General features: G+C 48.5%; 1 protein-coding gene across 15 annotated transcripts in view; it reads left to right on the top strand.

Annotated features, from left to right (window-relative positions):
* Kdm2b (lysine (K)-specific demethylase 2B) overlaps positions 1–18,947 on the top strand; it is a 118,607-nt gene that overhangs the window by 72,000 nt on the left and 27,660 nt on the right. For 2 of the 15 annotated variants that reach the window (NM_001378865.1, NM_001378864.1), the window contains exon 1: positions 16,904–17,122. The exons of 12 other annotated variants lie outside the window; for them this stretch is intronic. In NM_001378865.1, the coding sequence (NP_001365794.1) occupies positions 17,069–17,122 (54 nt within the window). In that variant the 5' untranslated portion in view covers positions 16,904–17,068. Of the gene's footprint in view, positions 1–16,903; positions 17,123–18,947 lie in introns of those variants that run through there. One more of the 15 variants, NM_013910.2, reaches the window with a different exon arrangement.

Raw genomic sequence — 18,947 nt, 5'->3', positions numbered from 1 at the left:
TTTTGTCTTCCCTTTTTGTTTTTGTTTTGTTGTTGTTGTTGTTGTTTTTTAAGTTTTTCGAGACAGGGTTTCTCTGTGTAGCCTTGGCTATCCTGGAACTCACTCTGTAGACCAGGCTGGCCCCGAACTTAGAAATCCGCCTGCCTCTGCCTCCCGAGTGCTGGGATTAAAAGCATGTGCCACCACCACCGGCTCCTTTTTGTTTTTTTTTGTTTGTTTTTGAGATAGGGTCTCTTAATCAAATTTGTAGCCACTGGCCTTGAATTCCTGATCCACCTGCCTCCACCTCCCAAATGTTGGGATTGAAAGCATGCTCCACCATGCCTGGCCTGTGCAGCTTAATTTTTGTGACGTTCTTATTACTCTTTTATAATGAGCTGGTACATCCTGGTTTGGGGAGTGAGGAATGGGAAGGGGGCGCTTAAGAAGCTGTCTTTTTTTTTTTTTAATAATTTTTTGAATTTATATGAGTACACTGCAGCTGTCTTCAGACACACACTAGAAGAGTGCATGGGATCCCATTACAGATGGTTGTGAGCCACTATGTGGTTGCTGGGAATTGAACTCTGGACCTCTGGCAGTTAGTGCTCTTAACCACTGAGCCAACTCTCCAGCCCCGGAAGCTGTCTTCTTTCATCTCCTCCTTTTTTTTTTTACCCTGGTGGTGAGAAATCCCAGGCTCTTCAGCAAGGAGTGTAGCTACATTTTTTGTTGTTTTTCCGAGATAGGGTTTCTCTGTAGCCCTGGCTGTCCTGGAACTAACTCTGTAGACCAGGCTGGCCTTCAACTCAGAAATCTGCCTGCCTCTGCCTCCCAAGTGCTGGGATTAAAGGCGTGTGCCACCACTGCATAGCAGGCAGCTATTTCTTTAGAATGTGCCCTTGGGGCCTGTAGGTAGCAGAGACACCTACAGACACCTAGTGGTCAAGGTCTGAGGAGAGGGTGTCAAAGGCCAAGGGTTTCAGTGTCTGAACCTTTGAGTTCTCTAGGAACAAGACAGACCTTATTTTAGCCCCATGGGACAGCAACTCCTGGGCGGGGACTAAGTGGCTCCCAGTACAGCAAGGAAGTAGCCGTTAGAAGCGGCACACGGAGTCCAGAAGAGCAGAGAAGGCAAGCGAAGGGTCTATGATACGCTTTTTTATGTGTGTGGGTGTCCCTTCCATGTCTCTGTACACCATGTGCTTTACAGTGCCCTAGGAGGCCAGAAGAACGTGTCCCATTCCCGGGGACCGGAGTTACAGATGGTTGTGAGCCACACGTGGATGCTGGTAGTGGAACTTAAGTCGTCCTTCAGGAGAGCAACCAGTGCTTTAAAACCACTGAGCCTCTCTCTCTCTTTCTTTCTCTCTCTCTCTCTCTCTCTCTCTCTCTCTCTCTCTCTCTCTCGCCCCTAGGATGGAATGTTTAAAGTCTTTGTTCTGGGAACTAGTCTCTGTCCGGAAAACTGTTGCGCAATATCCACCCCCTGTCTCTCTGGCTCTTTCATTCTCTTTGCCCCCCTCTCTTCCAGAATGATCTCTGAACCTTGGAGGACGTGACTGTAGACCTGCAGCTAAGACCTATGGCTAAGAAATAGGCCACCATTATCAGTACCAGTCGCCGGTTCTCAAGAGCTTCCCCAGTGGCTAAGGCCGACAGCGAGTGACCTATACTTGTAAACACGGGGGTTTAATATGGCAGTTTCGCAGGCACATTCACGCCCAGCTCACAAAACCACAGCAGTGTCTTCCCCCTTGGCTCCTGTGATATTTCCAGCCACAGGTTTTTATTCTGGCTTACAGTACCAGGCTTAAACTCCATCTTCTGGAACAGGTCTTAAGTCCAATTGGAAGCTGAGCCACTGTGACCCAAGCAGCCACATCACACCCAGCATGTTGGTGGTTTAGCAAGCAGGCTCCATAACCAAGCAAGGTGGTGGCAGGAAAGAAAGCCATCGAGTGGGAGTTTAGTTAAGTTCCTGCTTAAATTCTTCAGGTCCTTCAGTCAAAACATGTATATGCAGTGTTCTCACAGGCTACTTCTCATTCAAACAGCCACAGTAGCGATAGCTTTTATGCTCTGTTGGGCCTAGGGGCTTCCCTGGCCAACAGAGGCCCAGTCCTGGTGCTGGTGTTCACGTCTAGTAACCCTACAGAGCTTTGGAGTATCTGTTCCCACCCATGTAGGGCACCATTAGGCCTTAAGCTCTTAGCTGTTGTTTAATACCCTATCTTTTTTTTTTTTTTTAATTTGCCCAGCCCACTTGGTTAGTTGACAGTACCATTGTTCCTGGTTGTCTTCAGCCCAGTTCTGTACATTGACACTTGGGTAGTGGCTGCCTCTGTCACCATGGACACCCAAATATAACAGAGTTGGGTGAGGCCCTTCATGGCTCCCCCTGTTGCTCGATTGCTTGAAATGCTTGTAAGAGGCCTGTGGCTGTGTCCACACAGGTGAGGGCGTGTTTGCATCCCTCCCTGATGGGCATGGGTCCCGTGGAAGCTTTCCTGCCCATCACGCACGGTACAGGTTGACTTGTGTTCGAGTCCCATCAGAGCATCCTCTTGTCAAGGCCATCATGGGAAACAGTTCTCAGATGACAGCATGCAAAAATGTCAGTCTATTTCACAGGAATGGCATCAAACCTACCCATTTTCCAACCTGTGTTGGATCCCCTGGGATCAGACTTTGTATGGACCCAGTGGGCAGTTTCCAAGGGTACCTGAGGGGAAATGGCCCGTACCCTGGTAAGGGCATCTGCTTCCTGATTTCCTGGGGCTATGGGGCTGCCATGTGGAAAACTACAATGGGTTCCTGTTGAATTCTGTTAAATATTTCTTTCCAGATCTGTTGCCCCCATAGTGTCCAACTCAGCATCTACTATTTTCCTTTTCCCAGTGGGCTCTTTCAACCAAGGCCTCTCTATGTGCAGCCTGACTGTCAGTAGAGATCATCACAAGCTGAGTCTCAGCCCATTGGCTACTTCTGTCTTCTCCTTTCCTAGACACATGGCATCTGGGTTCATGCATATTGCTACAGCTACCCATACTTGTTTTGATGTACCGACTAACACCGTCTGTGTCCCGGGCATTTATAGGGATGGTTGCTATCCCTTCCAGGACTTTAATTGGTTTCGCTGTTGGTCCCATTACTGGTGGCTTTAAAGGACACTGGGCCTAGGACAGCCTGCAGGGGACTTTGTGGACACCATTCCTTGTTGTTGCAAGTATGTGTGTCATCTTGGTAGAGTTTGCTTCCGTGCCACACCAAAAAGGGGGCTGGTCAGGGGGCCTGTCAATACAGCCCTTTATTGTGAAGCTGTTCTTACAGTCTCTGTAATAGATTCTACCTGTGGCAATGCTTTATCTACAGCTAACCGTTGCTGTTCTAATGTTGTGCACCTGTCTCTGCCACTTTCCATGCCTGAGACCAAACCCTTCTGGAAGTGTTTCCTCAGCCTACTTTGCATAGCCGTCTCCCCCCCCCCCCAGTTATAGTTTTCTGAACTTCTGGTGACTTCTATCGGGAAAGGACACTGGAGTGTTATTTGTATCAAGTTGACAAGGGGTGGATTGTAGTGGCTATTCCTGATGGTCATCTTGACTATATCTGGAATGAACTACAATCCAGAGTTGCAAGGCTCACCAGTGACCCTAATCTGGAGGCTGGGAGATAAGAAGTTTCTGACCAGGATCTTGGCATGCAGGTCTTGAGGCATAGTGGCTATGAATTCCAGAAGATTAAGATAGGGAGATCTCTGAGTTCAAGGTCATCTGGGATTAAAGGTGTGGTAGCACACACCTTTAATCTGAGCCATACCTTCTAGAGACCCTAAAGAACCCTGACTATATAGGGGCCCACAACTGTTTAGCCTGTCCTACAAGGATCTTAGAATGCTCTAAACCCTCTTTAGCCTTTCTGTCCCAACTCCACATAATATCTTTCTTATCAAGTTCTACACAGGATGGGCAACTTGTGAGTCTTTATATGTATGTAGCCCAGGTTGTCCTGGAACTCTTGTTTTTTACCTTTATTTCACCAATGTCCTTATGTAGGTCTCCAGCAGAAGGTGTGGCTCAGATTAAAGGTATGTGCCACCACGCCTGCATCTGGGACTTGCCTTATCCCAAATGACCTTAAACTCAGAGATCTCCTTGTAGGAGTGTTTTGCCTGCATGAATGTCTATACACCATGTATGTGCAGTGCCTGCCGTGGCCAGAAGAGGGTGTTCATCCCTTGAAACTGGAGCTACAGTTGTGAGCCACCACCTACAGTGCTTGAAATTGAACCTGGGCCCTCTGTAAGAGCGGCAAGTGCTCTTAACTGCTGAACCATCTCTGGCAACACCATACCCCTTTGTGAGATAAGGTTTGCCTATGCAGTCCTGGCTAGTCTGACAATCCCTGTTGTATCGGAGGCTGACCTCGAACTCGTAGCAATCCTTGGCACCCACTTACCAAATGCTGCGATGCCGCCATGCCTGGCTTAGAGTGGCGATTACATTCTCCTAGTGCCGAGGTGGGAATGAATCCTTGATTCATGGGGCTTTGGAGGCTTTCAAGTGCCAAGAGTTGGAGTGAGAACCCAGGTCTCTCTCACGGGATATGCAGCCTCTGACAGCACCTGAGCTTGTATTTGTACCTTCTGGTGGGCCTTGGAGCAAGAGCCTCCAACACAGCTGCTCTGCACTTTGCTAGTGGGGTAGATGGAGGCTGGATCATGGTGGGTGTGTGTGTGTGTGTGTGTGTGTGTGTGTGTGTGTGTGACTGTAGTTTCACCTGCTGCTGGCCTGTGTAGTTTTAAATGTTCAATGTAAGAATATATCTCTTTGGGTTAAACAAACATTGGTGCTTGTTTTCAGGCTCAATCAAGCTTCATTTATAGACTTTCATGTCTGTGGAATCTGTCTTTTATCAACTCACACATAGCCTCCCCAACCATACCTGTTAACCCAGAGGTTTTTAAGCAGAAACACCTAAACAAGGTTGTAAATGTATTGAAGAATTGATTAATTAATTGCTTGATTAAACAAACGATGGGTCAGGGAAGGTGTACCCAGAGTCTGGAACATACCTAGCCTCTTTCTCCTCTCTAAGTTCTTTGTCAATCCTCCCCCCCTCGTTTGTTTGTTCCACAATGAATGGGTGGGTGCCTGGCACTGTGTGCACTGTGCAGGCTATTGGAGATAGACGAACAGCTTTATGCTTGGTCTTCATGGAGCTTGTAGGTTATAACAGAATATGATTAGCCAGCCGTGCTAGTCCCGTGTGGGAAGGATGACAAACCTGTACTGTGGTAAGGTGGTGGGAGGTTTTGACTAGGGGGAGATGGGAGGGGCCTGGAAGTTAAGGTTTACAGGTGAAAGATCAGAGGGTTGGGCCCAGGATGCCACACCGATTTGGGTGAGTCAGACAGGGCCTTTGGGAGCTAGTGAATGTTGGTGGTCATGGGAAAGAATTTAAATTTGATGCCGAGACTCTGAGAGAATCATTTTTGGAGGGAATGGCTGTATTGTGATAAAATAGATGTTGCACTAAAGTTAACATCCTAGGTGTGGGTAGATGGCTCGCAAGCACAGGGTTGGGGGTGGGGGCCTGACTTACATAGGGGAAAATACAGCTTCTATCTGTATTCCCAGGCAGAGACAGGGCGATTCCTGGGGCTTGTGACCTGGCGTGTCTAGCTGGATCAGTGAGCTTCAGGTTCAGTGAGAGACCCTATCTCAAAACTAACCATAACCAATTTCCAAATTTTCAGTTGATACTTACACTCCCGGTGTTGTGCGGCCTCAAGCACCATCTGTCTCTGGGGTGTTTCGTCATCACAGATAGAAACCCAGCCCTGGGTCAACTTCTTCTCTTTTCCTCATCAGTTGATCTTCTTACAGGCTGGGACACCAGCGAGCTACTAGTTAGACCTGAGTCTAACTTGGCCGAGAGTAGTAGCCATGGAGTTGCTTTGTGTTTGGGGCAAAGAGAAATGTCAGAGTCATGTCCCAGGGGTTCCATCTACCATGGCAGAAGGGCTTGCTTCTCCCTGGAGACTGAATCATACTGGGTCCGGCATCCTTGGTTTACTCCTTGGCTTCTAGGCTCAGTCCCCCTAGGCTCCCATCTGTCTCACTCCATTGTCTCCACTCCGCTCCCTTGTTAGTTCATCGGGGCCACAGAACACCAAGACTTAGTGGCTTACGTGACAGCACTTCATTGTTCTTTCTGGAGGCCCAAGACTCTGCCTGCAGCTAGCAGAGTCTTTAGAAGCTCCTGGTGGCTCCATCTTCATTCCATTGTAGTGGAGCCACGTTGTCTGGACTTTCCTTGCCTGCCTCTGCCTTCGTTATCTCCCATGGACAAATCTCCGCAGTCCACCCAACCTCGCTCCCGATTCAAAAGAGTATCCTGGGCTCCACATACCCTAATCATACCTCCAGGTCTTACTACAGCCTTTCCGGCATCACTAGAGAGCTCTCCTTTCCTTGGGTTTGTTATTAGGCTCAGTGAGTTGGAAGCACCCCTAGGACATGGGAGGGTAGTGGAAGACCACACCAGGGACGTTCATTTCCCCAGCTTTCTCCCTGCAAGATCATCGTTGTTGACTGTGTGGCCACTGAAGGCCACACTGTCTACCCTAACCTTTCCCAACTCACATCTGGTAATCCTTCCATTCATGTTAGTCTCCTACTAAGGTGGTGATGGACAGACTGATTGTATTTCTTTGCCCCCTGGCCTTTGACATTATGATCCACATTTTTGTTGACTATGATTATGCCTGCCCTAGGGGCTAGCTGGTTTTGTGTTGAGACAAGGTCTTACTCGGTAGCGTAGGCTGAACAGTCTATGTACCTAGATTGGCCTCAGACTTAGAGCAGTCCTCTGGCCTCTGCCTGTGCTAGCCTTTTGATACTAGAGATTATCTTATTAATTTTCCCATCATCTCTTTGATTTGAGTTTTGGTTTTTCTGAGATAGATTCTTTCAACATAGCCTTGGCTGTCCTAGAAGTTAGAATGTAGACCAGGCTGGCCTCAAACTGGCAGAGATCTGCCTGTCTTTGCTTCCTGAGTTCTGGAGTTAAAGACCCAATACTCCTGGATCTGTTATTTTAGGTTGAGACAAGGTCTTACTCTGTAATCCTGGCAGGCTTAAAAACTCACTGTCCTTGAACTCCCAAATACTGTGACAAGAATTGTGTCAACCATGCCTGATCCATCCATTTTATTAAGTGATATATCCAAGTTTTCCCCAGACACCAAGAGCCTGGGAAAATTGTTGTTTCCCTCCAACCCCCATAATTGTTGAATGAATGAACCCAATAGCAAAAATTATCAGAAGTTTCTAAAGATAATGTTTTAGCCACTTAGTTTCATCCTTTTGATCTCTTTGACCTGCACTGACCAAATGCTTCCAAGTCCTGTGATGACTTCACTGGCTTCCGTCTCTTGCTTTCACGTCACATTCGTGGGGAGCGGCTAAAAGACCAGTGACTGAAAGAGAAGCTCCCTCAGACTGAGGCAGCCCCCTTCAACCTGGGACGATCGTGCCACGCTGGCATTTGTCAGCGTTTATTTGTGTCCTTTAGGAACACGTTCTTGGAACCCTAAGGCAGCACTTGGCAGAAATAGCCTGCAATTAAAGCCTGTAGCCAAGGCTTTGGCTTGAGACGGATCACCTGAGCGGCTGTGTTAATAACGAACGCCTCCGACAGGTTCATGGGAAGCAATTGAGATACCACGGGCTGGAGCCTTTGGTGAGGCCATTCGGGAAGTCTGGCGGGCAGTTAGTGATCCTTTGTCCGTTGCTGCTGTTCTATTTCCAGAACAATGACCGATCTTTTAGATCTTTTAGCCATCAGGTGCAATCATATATTGCAAGTGACTTTTCCTGCCTCCCTTCTCTCCCTCCCTCTCTCTCCTCTCCTTTCTTCTTTCTTCTTCTTTGTAATTAGTTGGTCATTGTTAGGAATGTTTGGCTACACAATCCCTTTAAATAACTCATCTTTCCAATTTAGGGAATCTGGGAAAAAAAGAGGGCAAGATCAGGTGAAATTTATTTGGTTCCTGGTGCTGGGACTAACCTACGGCATCCCAGCATGCTAAACACGCGTGGCACCACTGAGCCATGCCCAGGCCTCTTCCTCTTCTTTCTCCCTTCCAGTTAATTTTTGCTTTGTGTTTCTGATGAGGCGAGGGAACCCTTGGTTGCACATAAAGGAAGTAGGTGAGGCTTGGAAGCAGGAGTGAATGAAGTCCAGTTTCCAGCACGGCCAGCAAATCCAGGTATTAAGTGGGAAGCCTGGGGACACTTAGAGCTACTAAGTGAGACCCTACCTCGAAAGAAAGAAGAGAAAGGATGGTTGTGCCAGGCAGTGGTGGCACACGCCTTTAATCCCAGCACTTGGGAGGCAGAGGCAGGTGGATTTCTGAGTTTGAAGCCAGCCTGGTCTACAAAGTGAGTTCTAGGACAGCCAGGGCTACAGAGAAACCCTGCCTCAAAAAACAAAAACAAAAACAAAAAAACCACCACCAACAAAAAAAAAAACTGGCCCCAGACTCCCAGCAGTTCCCCTGCCTCACTTCTGAGAGCTGGGATTACAGACCTGTGCCACCATATGTCATTTTGAGGCTGAATTCCACTGTGTGTATATATAACCCAGTTTTATATATACCACATTTCGCTTAGCTGTTTGTCAACAGACACTTGGCTTTCTTTTACCATAGTGGGTTTTTTTTTGTCTCTCCCCCACCCCTACAAGGTTTCTCTGAAAACTCAAAAATTGGCCTGCCTCTGTCTCCCAAGTGCTGGGATTAAAGGTGTGCGCTACCACGCCCGGCTTCAAAAGATTTAAAAATACACACATGCATACATACCCAGTGTGGTGGTATGTTGTACACTTTTTTTTTTTAAAAAGATTTATTTATTTATGTATGTGAGTATACTTTAGCTGTACAGATGGTTGTGAACCTTCATATGGTTGTTGGAAATTGAATTTTAGAACCTCTGCTCACTCTGGTCCCACTAGCTCAGGCCCAAAAATTTATTATTACACATAAGTACACTGTAGCTTACTGCAGATACACCAGAAGAGGGCACCAGATCCTATTGCTGTTGTTGTGAGCCACAGTGTGGTTGCTGGGATTTGAACTCACCACCTTCGGAAGAGCACTCAGTGCTCTTACCCACTGAGCCATTTTGACAGCCTGGTTGCACACCTTTAATCTCAAATTTTAGGTAAAGGCAGGTGGATTTATGAGTACCAGGTCAGTCGAGGCTACATGATGAGACCCCTTCTGTACGAAAAAAGAAAAGGTGAGGGTCGTGTGGGACACATTCTTGAGGCAGAGGCAGACAGATCTCTCTGAGTTCAAGTTAACTCACAGAGCTATTGAGCTCAATAAATCAAAAGTTATTTGGCTTATTGGCCTTGGCAGGTGAATTTGGGCAAGACGTTTCTGTATTTTTCCTTGTTTGTTTGCTTCTTGTTTGGGATATGATGATTATCCGTGGATTTTCATTGGTCAGGGAGATGCAAATTTGCTCCATCAAGCCATTTTCAATGATGTAGAACAAGAATGGCAAATGAGGGGCTGGAGGGGTGGCTCAGCGGTTAAGAGCACTGACTGCTCTCCCAGAGGTCCTGAGTTCAATTCCCAGCAACTCATAGCCATCTTTATTGGGATCTCATGCTCTCTTCTCTTCTGGTGTGTCTGAAGACAGCAGCAGTGTACTCACAGACATGGAAGGAAGGAAGGAAGGAAGGATGGATGGATGGATGAATGGAAGAAACAATCTCCTGGTTAGAACTATTTATTCTCCCACCCCTGTTTTGATGATGAGTAGCTGAGGTAGTTAACCCCCTACAGTGACAATTTGCAGCTCTTTAAGAGGTAGCTGGTTTCAATTGGCCTGCAGTCCACTGTGAGATTACCTTTCCATGGCCGAATATGAGCTCACACTGGAGGGGTTGACAGATCCACCCTTGGAGAGAGTCTGCTCAAAGGTTTGGAGTTGGTGCTGGTGGAGGCTAGGTTTATCCTCAGCTCTGTTTTCTACATGATTTTTTTTTTTTTTTGAGGAGTGAGGGAGGGGCTCATTCATTTTGACTAGTTTAGCTAACCCATGGGAAACAGGGCTGCTGAAGAAGATGTGCATATACGCATGCTTAAGCAGTTTTCTTGAGGCCACACTTCTCGCTGAGCCTGGACTTTTCAGCTTCAGCCTGCTAGCTCGGACGGCCAATCACTCCGGTCATAAATGACTCCAGCACCCAAGAACCTGAGGCAGGAGAGTTAAAAACACAAGTTCGGGGCTGGTTTGATGGCTCAGTAGGTAAGACTGCCTTTTAAACTGGGCATAGTGGCAAATCCGTGCCTTTAATCTAGCACTTAGAAGGCAGAGGCAGGTAGATCTCTAAATTCAAGGCCGCCAGGCTACACAGAGAAACCCTGTCTCCAAAAACTAAAAGAAAAGCAAACAAACAAAAAAAAAGCCATGGTACCTGCCTTCAAGCCTACAACCTGGATTTGATGCCAGAGCTCTGTGTGGTAGAAGAAGCTACGCATTCAATCTGGCTCTTTCTTATTCCATGTGTGTACCATTGCAGGTTCATCATGATCAACACACACACACACACACACACACACACACAGGGAAAATGTAACAGACCTTTAAAAGAGCAAGCCCAAGATCATTTCATGTGTGCACCATTGCAGGTTCATCATCATCAATACACACACATACACACATACACACACACACACACACACACACACACACACACACACACGGAAAATGTAACAAACCTTTAAAAGAGCAAGCCCAAGATCATTCCATGTGTGCACCATTGCAGGTTCATCATCATCAATACACACACACACACACACACACACACACACACACACACACAGAGGGAAAATGTAACAAACCTTTAAAAGAGCAAGCCCAAGATCAGACTTGAACTAAGTATCAAGTTCCACGCCAGCCTGAGTTACAGAATGAAACCCTGTTTCAAAAAGAAAGGAAAGAAACTTTAAGAAAGATTTGTTGATTTTATTTCCTGTGAGTCCCAGTTCTGTGTGCATGACTGATCCCTGTGCGGGCCAGAAAAGGAATATTGGATCCCCTGGAACTATAGTAACAGGCATCTGTGACCTCCCACGTGGGTGCTGGGAACTGAACCCAGGTCCTCTGTAAGAACAGCAAGTGTTGTTAACCACTGAGCCATCTCTCCAGGAATGATTTTTGGATTGGGATAGATGTTGAGAAACATCTCGTACATCAGTTCCAGTCCCCCCCACCTCCTCAATTCCCCCTTTTTTGAGATGGGGATTAACTGTGTAGCCTGGCTGCCCTGGAACTTATATTGTAGACCAGGGTGGTCTCCAGTTCACAGAGAGCTCTGCCTATCTCTGCCTCCTGAGTGCTAAAGGCGTGGGACACCGGGCGTAAATCAATTTTTTTAAAAGCATTCTGTGCATTGTCTTAAATCTTCCAGTACGTGTTAATATTTATAGGTTGATTTTGTTGAAGTAAAGAGGCACAATTAAGAAAGGAATTTTTATTTAACAGAGAACTCAGTCTACTGTGAGCACTTCTGTGATGAACATATGTGGTTTTTAAATGCTGTAGAATGTTTTTGGAGGGAGTAAATAAAAACCATTTAAGTAGCATTAGTATTTTTTTTTAACTGAAATTATTGCAGCCCTTAGTTTGTCAAAGTGATATTCTCTAAACCAGTTTTATCAGGTAATCCTAGACTCTTAACTTGGTGTGTGGCAAGACTCACAAATTGCTTTCTATTTCTCTTACGTGTTAAGAATGACTCTCCAAAATATCTTTTGCTAGGCAGGCAGGGCGGTACAGGCCTGTAATCCTAGCACTGGGATAGCTGAGGCAAGAGGACGGTTCATTTGAGGCTAGCCTGGGCAACATAGCAAAACATTTTGCTGTTACCATTAAGGGAGGCAAGGATTATTGGGGGGGGGGGGAGAAATGCTAAAAACACCTGAAGTGTACAATCGTTATTGCTAGTCAGCATAAATTGCACATCACATCAAGATGGCCCTCTGCAAGCAAGCTTTGTCATTCCTTCTCACAGGCATGCTCACAAATGGTGTTCATCCCTTAGGAGGGTACCAGCTGTTGCTCCCCCCACCCCCCAAGGACGCTGTACACTATTCCTATACTGGACTTATGGAGAATATTCCTAAGGTCTACCTGTGGCCCCTGGGTTATGGGTACCAAGAAAGGGACCTTACACTGGGCATGACCCTTGTCCTTAGCTCTGACCCGAGTCCTGGTGAAAGGCAGTCACATCCCCAATCTGATATCCCTCTGCCCATTTCTAGAAGTGGGGAAATTGAAGTTGATGGTTGGAAGGGGCATCAAGACTGGGAGGATGGTGAATGGTTGACTACTTGGCTAGCAGAGTGAGACTCTGGGTTCTTTTTGGGGGACTAATAATCACGATAACAAAAGAGGGCACTCTGCCGTAATTTTTTTTGCTGTTCATATCTTTAATTCATTATTAAACAAACCCATAAGTATTAGTTGAGATTTTACTGGGAGTAATTCATTGAGCTTTAAGACTTTATAAAAGGAGATGAGATTGGTTCATAACTCTGGGTGTAGATGGTAAGACTTGACTGTAGGGGACAGGCTCCTCCATACTGTGCGACATAGCTAGCTATCATGCACAAACCAAGTCAGGTGATAGACGACACTGAAATGAACAGGAGGCCTCTTAAGAGCAATGTGAGCTAAAAGCTATGTGATGTCAGAAATGCCTACCCATAGGATGGCTGGGCCAGCCCTTGTGAGAATGGTGAAGGGGATCATTTCATTCGCCATCCCTTGTTTTGTTACCTTTGTTTCTTGAGATTGGATCTTGTGTACCAGCGGCTGACCCAGAACTCACTAGATAGCTTCTACTGGCTTCAAGTGCTCTCAGTCCACCTTCCCCCAGCCTCCCAACTTACTGGGTTATTGGCGCGAGTCACCATACCCTTCTTCTATCTTTTATTGTTTTAATCATTCCTTTACAATAATTATTTGAGACGAAGTCTCACTATATAGTTATGGCCGGCCTTGAAGGATGCGTGTAGATCAGCATGGCCTAAAACTCACAAAAGTCCACCCCCCTCTGCCTGCGGTACTAAAATGAAAGGCAAGATCTACCTTGTGCAGTGTATGTATACTTTTGATTTTTGACACAAGCTCTTGCAAATTTGTTCAGGTTTCCTTAGAACTGTAGCTAAGGCTGGACCTGGAATTTGTCTTCTATGTTTCAGCTTCCCAAGTAGTTCAATTTAAGTGATGCGTTTTGCACACACCTTTCTGTCCCTTGCTTTATAAGGAAAGGTAATATATCTGGGACGTGCAGGTCCTGCCTCTGCGTTGTATTCTAGGCTGTGGGTATACTGCCATTCCTACATAAGAGGTCTCTCCTTTTGATGTATTCTGTTTCTTTTCATTTCACCCCGGAACCTTTTTCCCCACCCTGGGATAAGGCTAAGTCTGGGGAGAACCAGGGAACCTTCTGATTTCTTAGAGCCTGACAGGTACGGAAGGAATATTCAGTAACACCCAAAGAACAATGAGAGTGGGTGGCGCAGCCTGTGACCTGGGAGGACTTGGCACCCGTGTGTTTTTGTTTACTTCCTTGTCATATGGCAAAAGTTCTGGGCCCCCTTGGCTCAGGGCAAGCACCATCTGCCTGGGTGGCATGGGCCTTGGAAACTTTCTAAGAACATGAGGAAGTTCTGGCTACGTCGTTGTGTAAGGAGAGAGTTCAATTCTTCAGGGTCATTCGTGATGAGGGCGGGCCAAGAAAAGATCAGCCAGCCACAGGACAGTGGAAATGGTACAGTTTCAGGTAGCAGTTCTGCTGGGTAAGGGATGCCATAGACTGTGCTGAAACCCTATCAACACAAACCAGATGTTGGATAATTGTACCGGTTAGCCAAAGGAAATTTGGTTAAGAGAGATAGAAGAAGCCCCTGGAAAGAATTAGGAGAGGATCCCTAAGAGGCCTTTGGGCTGTGGTTGGCAGGAGCCTTATGTTTAGGAGAAAACCTAACACAGGAATTACTTGGTTTCAGTCTTCCCTGGTAAAGTCAGACTTCAGACCTTACCAGCTTCCTAACTACACCTTCCCTCCTTAGTTTTGCATTTAAACTGAGGATTCACGATTTATAAAAAATCCAGCATGATTAAGTTGTTGTAGCAGACACCTGGCATTCTCAAACTTGAGAGATGAGGCAGCAGGATCATTTGAGACCCACCTTGGCCACAGAGCAAGCCCCACACCAGCCAAGGCCACATATAAAAAAGACTCCATCTCAAAACAAAAATCTAGTGAGAGAGAGAGAGAGAGAGAGAGAGAGAGAGAGAGAGAGAGAGAATGTGTGTGTGTTGCTTTGTTGCCTCTTTGCTTTGGTCTGTTGGATTGTGACAACCAGGCCGAGAACTCCATACGTGTAAGACCAAGTTGACCTTGAATTGACAAGAGACCCTTCTTCCTCTGCCTCCGAGTATTAGACTCAGAGGTGTGTGCCACCAAAACTGACCAGGTGACAAAGCCCATTTGTCTTATTTATTTATTTATTTATTTATTTATTTATTTATCTTTTTCCTTGGGCCGGGATCAGACGGGAATGGAACCCTTTCTCTTCGTAGCAGAATCTCACCTCCGTTTCTTCATCTGTGCAGTGGTGCACATCTGGCAGGACGGCAAACCATACCTCTTCTGTGATCTTAAATGAGATCATGATCTTGGGCATGCTGAGTGCAGCGCTGGTGTGGGGGCTTCCTCCCTAGGACATTAGATAAGGGATTCTCTAACTATCCTTTATCCACCTGCCGAGGCCTGCCCAGCTCTGAGCTGCTGAGATGAAAGGAGTGATTTCTGTGTTCTCTGCCCTCTCCCTTTCTCCTGGCTGAGCTTTGATAAGAGAGCTGTGTCACTTTATTTATTTAAATACAAAAGTGATCTTTTTTGAGAGTCCTCCAGGGAAATCGGCCTGAAGACAGTTCTGTTCAATAGAATTGTGGTTCTTATTCTTAACAGAAGAGACCTGTGAGGGTGAGAAATATCCCACTTGCACACAGCGTTTGATGTATTATGCTGTTTGGGTGTTTCTGTCCTTGCAGGTATGTCAAATGACAGAGAAAGAAAGGAAGTGTTTGTTTTCCTCCTCTTCCTCCTTCTCCTCTTATTCCTCCTCTTTATTCTATGTTGGGCAGATATATCCTAGACAGGCACACTCTACCCATAGTTAGCATCCTTCCCCACCTGCCTTCCTCTTTCTAGTTTCTTTAACTGGCTTCTTTCTGAGTGGAACATTTCCTAAGGGCTTATAAGTGGGCAGCTTTGTGGGTAGAGGGAAGTGTGTGAAGGGTTATCTTTTGCCATGTTCCCCCCTCTGGTAACCTTGAACTTACTGTTTAAAAAAAAAAAAAACGAAATGGAAGAGGAAACTCAGCACAGAAAAGTTCAGAAAAGAGTAAGTCAGCTGGGAGTCTTTCCATAGCGTCAGTGGGGTGTATAAATTTCAGAGACGTTTAAAATCCACTTGGTGAAACTGCCACCCTTGCTCATTTCCTCTTGCTGCTTCTGCTGGAAGTCTTCTGAGCTTTAAGTTAGAAGGTCTCCCACCTTCCTGGAAAGCCCAGGACATAAGAAATCAGCCAGTGCCTCCTGTTCCCACTGTGGCTATCCTGACCTTAGTTAGATGAGAGTAACAGCTGGATACCCACTACAGATTGGTCGGCTGACTGCAACTATTGGAACGTGTTCTCCACAGAGTCTCTCAGTAAATCGTTCCCATTTTATAGATGGAGCAACAGCGGGTACTGTTAGTATAGTGCCACCTCTAGATGTTCGATATGTCTGTCAGTTGTCTAGCTAAATGCTCCGTTCATGTTTCAGTAATTTTGGTGTCTGTGATAACATTGGTCATCTGGGCTAAAAGTCATGTAGCCGATCTTTCAGGGGGAAGGGTTGTTGACACAAATGCCAGTAGACGTTTTGTTGGGGGATGAAGGTCAGGCTGGATTCCTAGCGACGATGTTCTGCCATGTTGGGCTGTTTCCGGAGTTCAATGGTGAGAATTCTTCACTGTTGAAGAATCCAGAAACCTACACCTTTCCTGCCCAATCTCCTAGGATTATTGTGCTCCGGACTGCAGCACCTGCAACCTCTCTGAAGTCAGCTCGTGAGCACTAGAGAGTAGTGGTTCTCTCCAAGAGGGTGGGATGACCGTCTCAAGGCCAAGTCTTGGGGTATTCTCTCTGACAGCTCCTAGTCTAGCAGCTGGAGCCTGCAACACCTCAGATTTCTAGCTAAATTGACACCGAATTTCAACCTGGAAAGGCGAACGGAAGAGCTGAGAGGACAGAGGCCCCAATTCTTCCCGAGGCCGACAGGCCTGCGGACTCTGGGTTGGGGGCCTCTGGGACTCGCGGGCATCAGATCCCGATCTTCGCAAGCAGATCCTGCTGCAGGAGACCTGGGAACCTGTGCCTGGTGTTGCACATAGGGCGGTTCTCCCGTGGCCATTGGACCGGGACTCACGAGACGCCCCTTAGGGACCACACAAAAGACCCCACCCCAAGACGGGTGTACATTTCCTGTGGCAGCTTGCGGCGGCAGTGGCGCCATGCAAGCAAGCCACCTATATGTATCCCGCAGCGCGCGGCGCGGACCCGTTAGGGCGGGGCGCGGGGCACGCCCCCACGCAGCCCCAGTCCCCGCGCCGCGCGCCCCGCGGCCTCCCTCCACGGGTCCGCCCCCGTGTCACCACAGGCCGGGCTCCCTTTGTGTGCGGGGCCGAGCACCGCGGCCGCGTCATTGGTCCGCCCGCCCGGGGGGCCAGCCCCTTCCTGGCTCGCCTCATGCATATGCATGAGCACCGGCCCCGCCCCGCCCCCTCCCGCGCGGGCGTGCGAGGCGCGCGGTGGCGGCGGCGGCTCCCTCCTCGCCGCGCGGGAGCCCGAGCGCTAGCCAGGGTGAGCCGAGCCTGCTCCCTGCGGGCGGCGGCGGCGCTGCTCCAGCCATGTCAGCGCGCGCGAGGCTGGGCCCACCATGAGCCATGGCCATGTCCGTGAGCGCCGAGGACGACGACTATGAATCGGAGCCCGACCAGGTCGGCGGCCCCCGGGGTGGGGCTGAGGGAGGGACCCGCGCGGCTCGACCCGGCGAGCTCCTGCCTGACGCGCTGAGTGAGGCAGGCGACCGAGACGCCGCGCCGAGGAGAAAGTTTGGCGGCCGCAGCCGGTCGGCCGGCGGGCCCGGGGCGGGCGCGGGCAGGGGGCGTGTGCGGCAGGACCGCTGCGGCGCCACGGACAATGTGGGCCTGCGGGCCTGGCCGTCGGGGTGGCGCGGGCCCCGGCCCCGCGGGTGAGTGGCGGGGCGCACCGCGCCCTCCTCGGCTCGGTAGCCCCGCGGCCCACGCGCTTGCGGAGCGCAGCGGGCCCCGCGGCGCCTCATCGCCTCCCGCGGGCAAAGTTGCATCGGGGGACCGGAGGGCGCCCCGCGCGGCCCGTGGGCCGACGGCCCGAGCTTTTGTCTGGGCGCCGCGCGCTCGCCCGCCGTGGGTAGCCGAGACAGGAAGGGGTGCGAGCCGCGGCCGGCGCGGGCCATCCGGAACCTGGCGATCGCCCTTGGCCTCCGCCACCAGGAGTCCGAGCCCCTCTCTCTCGGAGCAGAGAGAGACCGGAGTGGAATTCTGCGTGTAAAACAAAGCTCTGGGTGTGTTTACCGGGAAGATTTACTCCGAGGTTCGTCTTTAGGACACCCGGGAAGGAAGTTGAGGGTGCTGCTGCTTTTCAGCGGAGCACAATGTGGAAAAATAGCATTTGCAGTAAGACAGGCCAGGTAGACATGTCCAAGGAATTAGGATTGGGATGGGTCACCTTATCGTGTGGGCTTTGGACGGCCTGTGTGTATAAGATGCTTTTTATAATGCTGCCTGCATTTCCTTGGTGGAATAAAGACGTTCCAGCGAAGACATCGGAACATCACCCCCCCACACACACACCCCCAACCCCAGCCTCGGGCGTCAGTGAGGAAGTAATGCTGTAGGGCTGCCTTTGAGTGGTTACTGTGCCTGTAGTTCCGTAGTTTTTTATTTAACAGAGATAGAGTTTGGTGTTTGGGGTTTTTTTTTTTTTTTTTTTTTTGGTTCTGTTGCTCTAGTCTTGCCCACCCTCTAAGTGTTAATGAGTCTCACAAGTTTTTCAGTTGGGCGAATCCAGGGACAAATCAGGAGGTTTGGACTTGGAATGTTTGCCTCAGGTAGCTCCCCCTGTGTCCATGGCTCTCAAATTCTTGCTATCTAGTTCCTGCCTCGACTCCTGGTTCAGTTTAGGTCTGCCCAATTAATCCTGCCAACCGTTTACCGTTACCATGGCATCCGGACATCTTAGTAGTCCATCTTAGTAGGCTTTGGTCCATCTGGGTTGACGTTCCTCTTAACCTCTTTTTCCAATTTGACTATATATATCTCCGTCCATCCTGTGGTCCAGTGCCTTTGACAGGACGCAACTATCTCTGAGCTGTTTCTTTTGTTTTGGCTCCTGAGACTGTTTATTATTATAGTGAGTTCCGGGATGGCACTTGTAGCAGTTTTCCTGCCTCGGCCTCCCAAGTTCTGGCACTTAAGGTGTGAACCTTCACACCCAGCTTGCCCCTGGGCTTATGAGCACATTTTGAGGCACTGTTCCTTCTGAAGGAGACTGCTATATTAGGAAGGGACCTGCACTTCTGTAGCCAGGTAATTCTCTTCGTATGGGTCAAGCTGGGAATAGCTTTTTCTGAAGCAGTTAGCAAGAGAAATTCTCCCCAAGTTTTCATTTACACTTTAGAGTCCCCCCTCCCCCTCCCACACCGGTCTTCTAGGCAGACAGTAGTGCAGAAACTGATGTCAGCTCAGATACTTTGCATTTTGGGGATACCTTAGGCTGTGGCTC

This window comes from Mus musculus, chromosome 5 (genome assembly GCF_000001635.26).
Source record: "Mus musculus strain C57BL/6J chromosome 5, GRCm38.p6 C57BL/6J".
In the NCBI taxonomy this organism is placed as follows: Eukaryota; Metazoa; Chordata; class Mammalia; order Rodentia; family Muridae; genus Mus; species Mus musculus.
The sequence above is the reverse complement of the archived record's forward strand: the minus strand, read 5'-3'. Positions and strand labels throughout refer to the sequence as shown.